The 10,405-nt window shown below is 46.1% G+C and overlaps 1 protein-coding gene across 1 annotated transcript; it reads left to right on the top strand.

Annotated features, from left to right (window-relative positions):
• The first annotated feature begins 848 nt into the window (after window positions 1–848).
• LOC109786992 (disease resistance protein RGA4) lies at window positions 849–8,820 on the top strand. Its single transcript, XM_020345554.4, has 2 exons — window positions 849–2,081; window positions 7,267–8,820. The coding sequence occupies exons 1-2, from the start codon at window positions 1,285–1,287 to the stop codon at window positions 8,036–8,038; spliced, it is 1,569 nt and encodes a 522-aa protein (XP_020201143.1). The 5' UTR covers window positions 849–1,284; the 3' UTR covers window positions 8,039–8,820.
• The last annotated feature ends 1,585 nt before the right edge of the window (window positions 8,821–10,405 follow it).

Genomic DNA, 10,405 nt, shown 5'->3' with positions numbered 1-10,405 from the left:
CTTTCTTTCTTTTTTGACGAAAAACGGTAGGGAAGGTCCTATTGTGTCATCTTTGCTACTGCCTCCAATCAATTAATAACTGGGAGCTTTGTGGATACTCATTAGAGCGTCCAATCAATTGAGAAGTTGGTAGGGCATGGGAAAAAAAGATGCTCTCAATGTGGACACTCGAACGGTGGGTGTTAGAAGCAAAGGTGCGGGGAGAAAAGCTCTAACCTAAAGTGTGATCATGAGGGGTGCGTCGGAACACATTGACGCTGTCGTTGTGACCTCACATCGTGAATAGTGTGGCGGGCGGCAATTCACGTGGTGCCCTTTGTGCTACCAAACCATTATAACTAATTAATGCATAGATAAAATAATCAGCCAATCCGGTCCTTTCATGGTTTATATACTATTCTCCTCATTTAGAGCAAGTACAATAGAGCTGAGTCAGCTGGCTATAATCAGTCAATCCGGTCCTTTCATGGTTTATATACTATTCTTACTTAGTTGGAGGAAAGAAAAGAGGAGAGAGAAGGTAAGCGGCCTCTTGGTGAAGAGCCAGCTCTAGCACGTGCTCCTAGACAATTTGTGAGAGTGAAAGGTGGACCATATAATAGAAAAATAGTCCACTCTTCTAATTAACTATTGTACATATTGACTATAAGATGAGCTATAGATGACATGGCAATGGCTTATACCCAATAGTTGGCTATACCATTAACCATGCTCTTAACCCCAGTAAATTAAAAATGCTATCATTGGACCGATGTCTAGATCCAAATGCATCTTCAACGGCTAGCTACTCCCAGTATATATAAGCCCGTCTAACCAAGTGTTTTTTTTTTTGAACAATTATTGCATAGATAAAATAATAAGCTAATCCAGTCCTCCCCGCACCCCTAGCAAATTAAAAATGCTACCATTGTGGATGCCTGCTCTCTCTTCCCCCGACTCTTTTCCCCAGCCGCATCCCATTGTCTCTGCAAGTCGCCCACACACACACACACACAGCACTGATCTAGGCCACCAAAAAATCTCCACCAGCCAAGCTGCCGCTTGCTGCTGCTGCTCCAAAGTCTCTCTTCTCGTCATCTCCATTTCTCGACTGATCACGGCAAACCAGCAGCGGGGACCGGGGAGGCAGCCAAGGCGGAGCTTGGCTATCATATCTGGCGGCCGCTCCGCTGCGGCGACGCCGGCGAGCGACTCCAACGGCGGCTCCACCGCGGCGAGCGACTTCAACGGCGCTAGCTTCGTCCATCGCTTCATCGACTCGACCACTTGACGTCCATTCCCAAAATGATAGGAGGAGAGGTGATTCAAGCAGTGACCTTCGCCAATTCTGTGCTTAGCAAGGTGGCTGATGTGATCACGAGAGATAAGTCCATGAAAGGTGCAGTCAAAAGAGGCCTCAACGACATCAAGCTGGATATGAAAATGGTGATCAGCGAAATCAAGTTGAATGAGGAGAACAACCAAGGGGCGACACATGAGAGCAAGATTGTGATACTGAAGGAGTTGGCTAATGATATTGAGGACTTCATAGATCTTACGTGGGTTCCGGGTGCATCTGGCATTCTCTTCTCGGCATTTGGCCCGGACCACCGACCTCAAATAGTGCAAACAATCGACCATTTCAAGGACAGTATCCAGAAAGTACGGACCTGGCAACCTGATGCCGGATCCAGCAAGGGCGAAGACAGTGCTGCAACATGGTCCTGCCCTTCAGCCACACCTCCTAATCCTTATAGCCGAGATCTAGATCATGAGGCTACCTTCAGGAGCATCTGCAAACACAGATGTGAGCTGCAAGGGTTGCTGTCAGCATCCGAAGGGCAAGAGCTGAAGGTGATCTCCATTGTCGGTTGCCGTGGCGTGGGGAAGACAAGTCTAGCAACAGCGGTCTATGACGACTGTCGTGCCGAATACGATTGCGTTGCTTGGGTGGTGGCATCCGAGTGCCGCGATCTGGAGGACCTTCTAACCAAGCTTCTCAAGGAGGCACAAAGGACGGCTAAGCCTACATCTACAGCTGCACAAGGGAGCATCTCCGATACTGAGCAAACAAGCCTTCGAAATTTCCTGAGTGACAAAAGGTATCTCTCTCTCTCTCTCTCTCTCTCTCTCTCTCTCTCTCTCTCTCTCTCTCTCTCTCTTAATTTTTTGGATTGAAATTTCTTTTTTCTGAGGGAGACTTGAACTGTAAATTTGAAACAACATCTTAATAGGAGAAATTTACTTTTCAACTCAATGAACTTGAACTTCAACAGAAAGTTTTCCAGCTTGAAACATGACATTTCGGTAATTTGCAAATTGAAAAATCTATTAAATATAAAAGGATATGTCAGACCTTTCACCATGGTGGCTACAGAATAGAGAAATATGCTCGAATTTCTCTAACAAATATGAAAGAATAGAGTTCACTTGCGGTTGCTAAACCATGCCTGAAGTCTTGTCCCGATCTCTAAACTCTCGAGTTAACAATCTGGATACCCCAATATATATTTAAGTGATTTACCTAGGGTCCATAACCTTCCACCTAGCCTCCTCGAACAGAAATATATGACATGTTAGCTGCAAACTGCTCAAATACATCGGAGACCTATATCTGTAAACTTAAATTTGAGGAACTAGGATTAGACTTTCGAAAGAAAAATCTAGCCTAAGATCCGCTTCACATAATCCCCGAAGACATCCTGCTTTTAGTCCCTCCCCCTCTGCATCACACAGATATGTCCTTTAAATCATGTAGCCCAAATGCTCCCTCCCGTAGCACACATAACACTGCCTCAACTTCCTTAAGTAGCATCGCTCCTTATGCAACATTTGTTGGAAACTAATCTCTGAACAGAATATTGCTATCTCTAAACTATGCATGTATCTAATTCTCTCTCACATAAAAAACTAAAGTTGTTTTCTCTATAAATTTCTGTCCCTTAATCCCATCTAGTAAGCTGCATGAATTTACCAATTCAATCCCAAAGTTTAAGCTAATAGTGGAAGATGGACAATTCATTTATACTTCAATACTCTCTCTCTCACATGTAGGCTCCATCAGGTTTTAAAGTGAAAATAGGAGTAGGCTACAATTATTTTATTTTATTCGAATCTGAGCTCGAGGCCTCTGCCTATGATATCATATTTGTTGGAAGCCAATCAAACACGATACGAGGAATAGGGTCCCCTGCTTAACTTGATGCCGCGTCACCAAAGACGTGGCGAGTCAAGGGCATGTGCACGAGCGCCTGCCCCGAGCACTGGGATTGCCCGTCTTGACAAGGGGAGCCCCGCATCAACCCGGGGTCGCCCCCCGAGCACCGGAAGAAATGTGGCTCCCACTCAGGGCGCCAATTGTCGTTCCCAGGCACAGGAAGGATAAAAGGGCCAAGGGTAGGTGCTCGGGCCTTCCTGAGAACCACAAACCTCTCGGGCGATGGGGTGTCTACAGCCACTACTTCTGTCGGGAGTTTCGTCGCGACCGCGCTCCGCACGGGCACCATCTCCTGGACGATAGGGGCAGGAGTCGGCCCTCTTGGAGCGTCCCCAGCGGTCGGGACAGTCTGAGCTTTCGTGGGTGCCCTAAATATAATAAATAAATAAAATCCCGAGTTCGTGTTAGGCCCCAAGCACACTACCTAACAGATAATACAAAAGAAGAGTTGGCTGACTTACGACTCCGTGGGCCTCTTGTACCGCTAGCGGGCGGTCAGGATCTCATAGCCCAGGTTCCTCTTCGTAGACACCTCCTTCTTTTTCTCGCTCATGGGCATGCGCTTGGAGGCGTCCAACCTCGGCTCCTTTGGGTCCCTAAGTGGCGGAGCTTATAGCTCCCTTGCCTAGAGCCGCTGCCTAAAGCTAGGCTGTCGCTGTTGCCTGTCGGCTACGCGGCGGTGATGGCGACGAGGGAGGAGGGGAGGGGTTCCATGTCGCCTTGCCCTTCAGATCTAGGTGGTCCTCACAGGTGGAGTGGGTTCCAGAAGTCATCGCAGTGGGCCCTCGTGGGCATCGCTGGCTCCCGGGTTGTCACCGCACCCCTCGCCCTAGCCCCGTCCGTCGATCTGATCCCCCTGGAGTCGAACTCATGGAGGGTCGACGGATCACGTTGCACTGTGGATTCTTGCAGAGCGCAAGACCTGGGCTGAGCAGCGGCTCGCTTGGGCTGAGGTTCCTCGCTAGACCGACGTGCGTCCGGCTGATGTCTACGTTGCTGGTTTACATCCAGACCGGGTGCCCCCTCTCCTGCAGCGGTGCCAGCCATCATCGCCGTCAGACCATCGTCTTACAGCTATGCGACCGTGTGAGCAATAGCCGCAGCTGGTTGATGCCTTCCAGCAGCAGCTCCCACTGCCGTCCAGTGGTTCGCCTACGCTGGCCCGGAAGGGAGCAGTAGCTACTTGTGCAGGTCAATGATGATGTAGCACCACTGGTTGCGCCAGTCGTCCCACTTGTTCTTCTTGTCCTGCGAGATGTACTCGTGCCCAAGCTTGTCCTTTAGGCGGAATGTTGCAGCTCGTGGCAGCATCGATCTGTTCTTAAGCCCTTTCTCTTCCCTACAAGCCGCAACACAAAGAAATAGCGAACCAACGCCACCGAGAGCACCACTCCCGCGGAGTTCGGGGAGAGATGGACCAGATAGATCTGGTACACCGTCAGCACCAGTATCGCTGCTATGAAGCTGGTGAAGATTATCGTCTCCTCCGACCTCGGCTCCGACAGATATGTTGCGGCCTTGCCATCGCCACTCTTTCCTGGCCCTCAGGGACCAGCATCTTCCGCACCTTGTCTATGCCCTTTTCGTTGAGGGGGCGAGACTTCGAGAGGTTCGCATTGCCGGCTGAGGTGGACGAGGGAAGAGTGTTGCCCTGCGCATTTGACATCTCATCATGGCGGCAGTATGGCATGCAATGCAGGAAGAAAAGAAAGTGAAGGGACTCAAGTTGGAAGAGAAGGCAAAAAGGCGTGGGGAGAAATCAAGTCTAAGGGAATGGCTCAGACTACCCACAATGGGAGTAACATAGGTAGTAACATCACATATATCTAGATAAAATAGATGATGTGGCAAGCAATAAATGAAGAAAGAGAGAGATGTGGTAACATAGCTAGTTACTACTAGTATGAGTAACATCACACATATCAAGGCAAGATGAGTCTATAGCCTAATAAATGAAGTGTTGCATGTTACCACACATATGTTACTCCCCACTATAGAGGTAGTAACATAGAGTAGTAACATGGGCATGTTACTACTCTATGTTACTACCCATTGTGGCTAGTCTCATGAAGAAGCGAGGTTGAGGGCAACGGCTCTGCATTGGTGGTAGAGTGCACCTCCCCATGACGCACAGAAGTCAGAGTGGTTTCCTCAAAGCATGTGCATAGTGGGCCTGCATCTTCAAAGCATGTTCCCCCGCTACATGCAGAAGTCGGAGCGGTTCCCTTGAACCACGCACAGAGTGAGTCGGCTTCGTCGTTGGCCCATTAAAAGTCGGCCTCGTCCCTAGTTTCATCCCCTTCAGGATCTTCACCTGATGACAAGGCCTCAGCGATACGGGGAACAGGACCCTTAAACTGTCGACGTGAGACGAACTTGACACTGCGTCACCAAGGACGTGGCAAGTCAAGGGCATGTGCACGTGCACCTGCCCTAAGCACTATGGCTGTCCGGCTTGACAAGGGGAGTCTCGCATCAACCCAGTGGGTTGTCCTCTGAGCACTCGAAGGAACGTGGCTCCCACACGGGGAGCCAAGTGTTGTTCCTATGCACATGAAGGATAAAAGGGCCAAGGGTACACAAAGCTCTTGGGGCTCCAGCTCCACACCAGAGCCAGCTCCCCAATCTCCGCGGGGTCCGTAGTCTGGCAAGTCTATTTAATGAGGGTCTTTCGGCATACCTACTCCATGTCTGCTACAAATGATGATGCCGGAATCCTGGATAGGTTCCATCCCCCAGTTGACAGGATTTGTCGGCTATCAGTTTTGACGGGGATTGGTGCGGCCAGAGACTTTGTTGACTTAGGTTTGCAGTCTTGGGATACGTCATGGTGTGACAAATCCCACCAAAGCGTAGCGGGAAATCTCCGGCTACAACGACAATCCTCCAACTACCGGCATGGGTCGCCCATGGAGGACACGCGAGCAACAGTACCACCTCGCTTTTTACCATACGGCCATTGTAGTGCTCCGAGTCTATAACGGGAAAACTGGGGCCATAAAAACGGTCTCGATCTTTGAATTGCTAGTAGACTCGATCTCTCGTTGTAATCTTCCATACAATCATTCATACACAAAAAGCAGGATGTAGGATATTACACCTAGAAGGTGGCCCGAACCTGGGTAAACTCATCGTCTTACCTCATGTTTGTGACTTGACGTAGCTTTTGAACGATTAGCCCCCGATCGAATTCCAAGGGGATCCATCCGGATCACCATTGCCGGTGCTTGTTCTCCGACAATCAGTTTCTTAAAAACTATATCGTGTATTCTCTCCCATGAATCAGTAAAGTTTTAGAAACAAGAGAATGGCTTATATTTTTCATAGTATTTTATTATAACCATATATATTAATATTTTGTGAGATTTAAATAATATATTTAATAGTAGACATTAGAATTGGGTAACTCTGTTTGCACTTTTATTCAGAACCAAATTTTGTAGTAAAATGACATATACTGAAGTATGGCCACGCAATTGTGCAAGATATATATTTGGCTACTTTAATTAAAATAAAATATGAAAAAAATATTTTCATGTGCAATTCAAAGTTTTGAACTTGTGATTAGGCAACAGCAGTATGAGGACTGTCAGCTGATTAGTCTTTTTCTCCCGCTGGTATGACGATGATTGTACGTTTCTGCAAGCATGGTTTCTCCTGGGTTGGGGGGTGGTGTTTTTAAGTAAACATCTATTTCTGCAAATGATAATATGATGCACAAATGGATGTGTGGTTTGTGTTAAGTTTTAATTTCCGATTAAATCTACCATGAGGATTTTAATTGTCCTTAGAAAGGTACCAAGTTTGATACCTAGATATTAAAACTAATTTAGCACTATCTAGATTCTAGAGGTACCAATTTTGGTTCCCTTTATGCTGAAAGTAATGGTGCCTCCAGGTATGTTTCCAAGGATGATAAAGAAAATGCTTTTCATAGTTTTCATAAATATATATATATATATATATATATATATATATATATATATATATACACGTACAGGTTTTTCCTGATTTAATAAAGAAAATGGTTGTTCCTAAGAGTAAAGTTTACGTTGTGCTTGGTGAACCAGGTACTTTGTTGTTATTGACGATGTGGACCGTCTAGAAGTGTGGCAGGCTATAAAACGTGAATTCCCTAAAGAAGGCCACGGCAGCAGAATAATTGTGACCACAAGCATGCACTCTGTTGCGGCTGAATGCAGCTGGGGCAGTCATGTGTATACAATGCAATGTTTGGACAAAGATGAGTCAGAAAAAGTATTCTGGGAATCGGTTGGTCAAGAGAATAAGACACCTGCCCTAGAGCGGGCTTCAGAAGGCATCATCACGAAATGTGGAGGCTTACCTCTGGCGCTTATCAGCGTAGCCAATTATTTGCGTCGACGAGGACGAACCGAGAATCAAGTGGCAGGAGGACTCACAACAGAGCACTGCAAAAGTGTTGCCTGCACGCTCGGAGACAAGATACTAAAAGGACAGGATGCCGAGTTCTTGAAGATCAATAGAGCGCTTCTCCAGTGCTACAACAACCTTCCAGACTATGCACACCAGAGCTGCTTGCTTTATGCCAGCGTGTTCCCCAGAGGCCGCCCAATTAGAAGCAAGGTTCTGCTTAGAAGATGGATGAGTGAAGAGTTGGCTGCACATGGCACTGTCAGTGATGAAGAAGGTGTCAGAAGTTGTTTACAGGCCTTCATTGAGCGGTGTATCGTTGAACCAGTAGAGATAAAAAATGCTAGGGTAGCCAGGTGCAGGGTTCACAGCATAATGCTCGAGTTCATCATCCACAAGGCCAGGGTAGCCAGGTGCAGGGTTTACCTTGCTTGGAATATCTCAAGCTAGCAGAAGATGGGCATGGGTTTCGCGGCAGCAGCTTCGTTGTGAAGAGTGGTGGATTCCCAAGCCTGAGGCGACTGTCCTTGGAGGCCCCAAGGCTCCCACAAGTGCGAATCGAACAAGGATCTATGAAGTCTCTCGCCATACTTGACCTACTTTGTCCAGATCCAGAAATTCCAGAGCCTCGTTTGGGAATCCATTACTCTTTCCTTCAGCTGGAAACCAGGCTTGGCGTGGAAGGCGTATCGTATCTTGAGAATCTCAAGGAGGTGATCCTCCACCACTCTATGAGTGAGTCAAAAGTGCAAGCTTGGAAAGAGGAAGCGATTGGGCACAACAACATGCCATCTGTGAAGAAGCAACCACAACCAACCATCCATGCGGCACGCCATGGGATGCAAGCAAGGATCGACAAGAGGAAGAACCCGGACGACGGAAAGGGCAAGAAAGATGACAAGCTGAAGAAGAAGAAGTGAGACGACGACAAGTGACTTCGATGCCAGGGAAGATGTGATGGGCGAAATTGGTACGAGACTCATTCCCAGCCCTCGGTGCTGGTGTATTTTGCGCGCTGTCCATCTGGCGCTGTTGACAGCCCAATTTTATTTCCCTTGCAGTAGATATCCTTTTAGAACTTGGTGTGAGTTCGTGCTAGCCTTGTCGGCGGCAAGTCTGTGCTAAAACTCTGTGTGGGGTGAACTTTATGTCTGTTCCCGTTGCAGTGGTCTTCTGTTAGCTATTTCTTCAGTTCAGAATAAGCAGGTCCGTGCCGTGAGCTTGTTCAAGCATGGATCAAGTTAGCTTTCTTTCTGTTACTCCCTCCGTTCCATAGTACTCGTCGCTGATTTACGACGAGTAATATGGAACGGAGGGAGTAGTTGTTAGCGGCCACAACTGTAACTGTGGGATGGCACGATGTAGCGCAGGGATGGCCGCGTCGTTGAGGCTGTTACCTCTGCCGCTGCCGGCAGTGTACACTACTGGAATTTTCCTTTTTGCCAAGTGTTAGGCTCTTTGCCGAGTGCATTATGTCGGGTCCCAAGCAGAAAGTACTCGGCAAAATAGCAAAACTCGGCAAACAGGTACTTTGCCGAGTGTCGTGGACAAAACACTCGGTAAAATAATAAAACACAGCAAACAAGGTCTTTACCGAGTGCTACACTCGGCAAAAGGGGGTCTTTACCGAGTGCTACACTCGGCAAAAGTGGGTCTTCACTACGCTGCACGGTTTTAACTGTACAGGTTGCATACGACCTCGGATGAAGATGTTCCAAAAATCAAAGTTGTTCATTTTGACGAGACCTAAATTTTTCATGTTGAGAACTTTTTCATTTGAGGTCATATTAATTACACTTTTTTCCATGTAAATGTTTGGTCTCAAATGACCAATGTGATGGCCATATTTATTGCATAGTTTATGATAATGTGGTGAAGTTGGCCATATAGGTGCATCTTGCCATTACAAACAGTGTTGCCAAATAAAGTTTCCAACTTTTTTTTACAAAAGAACCATTTTCGATTTTCTAAGAATAAGAAATGAGTATTTTTTGTGAAGTAAGTACAAAAATAGTGTGCAAAATGGCACTAGTCCAATTATCACAGTAAGTAGACCATATTTTATGCACAATTCGTTCACAAAACGGGCTATCGTGTATGAACAGTTATGGTTTCAAGTCAAATGACCAAGGTAATGGCCATATTCATTGCATAATCTTTTATAATATGCCCAAATTAGACACATAGGTGACTATTGACATTACAAACAATGTTGCCAAATAGAGTTTCCAACTTTTTTGTACAAAAAAAAATCCTTTTTCATTTTCTAAGTGTCAAAATTGGGTAATTTTTGTAAAGTAAGTACAAAAAATAGGGTCCAAAATGGCACCACTCAAATTATTGCAGTAAGTAAACCATATTTTATGCACAATTCACAAGTTTCATGGATTTTCTAGTTTTCTAGCTACTTTCGCACATTTAAATGACTTTATGTCAATTTCCCGAAAGTAAGTCAAAATTGAACTGCAAGTGTGTGATAGCTCAGTCATAAAAAATGGCAAAAAATATTTTGAAGTACACAAGTAGTCATTATATGGGAGAACGACTTAGAGTTTGAGAGTTTCGACCCCTTGTGATGAATAGCCATGTCGACTATTTTGACCCCGTTTTGGAAAAAAAATGAAAGAAAAAGAATACAAGTTTAAAAAAATGCAATCCTTTCGCATGGAGTCTTTTTATGTGTACTAGTTACGAGGAAAAATGCCAAACTTTCAATATAACAAATTTGAAAAAAGAATCCTTCACAAAACGGACTACCGTGTATGAACATTCGTGGTTTTCAAGTCAAAGGACCAAGGTGATGGCCATATTCATTGC

Source organism: Aegilops tauschii, chromosome 3 (assembly GCF_002575655.3).
Source record: "Aegilops tauschii subsp. strangulata cultivar AL8/78 chromosome 3, Aet v6.0, whole genome shotgun sequence".
Classification (NCBI taxonomy): Eukaryota; Viridiplantae; Streptophyta; class Magnoliopsida; order Poales; family Poaceae; genus Aegilops; species Aegilops tauschii.
Note: the sequence above shows the minus strand (reverse complement) of the source record. Positions and strands in the feature narration are given on the sequence as shown.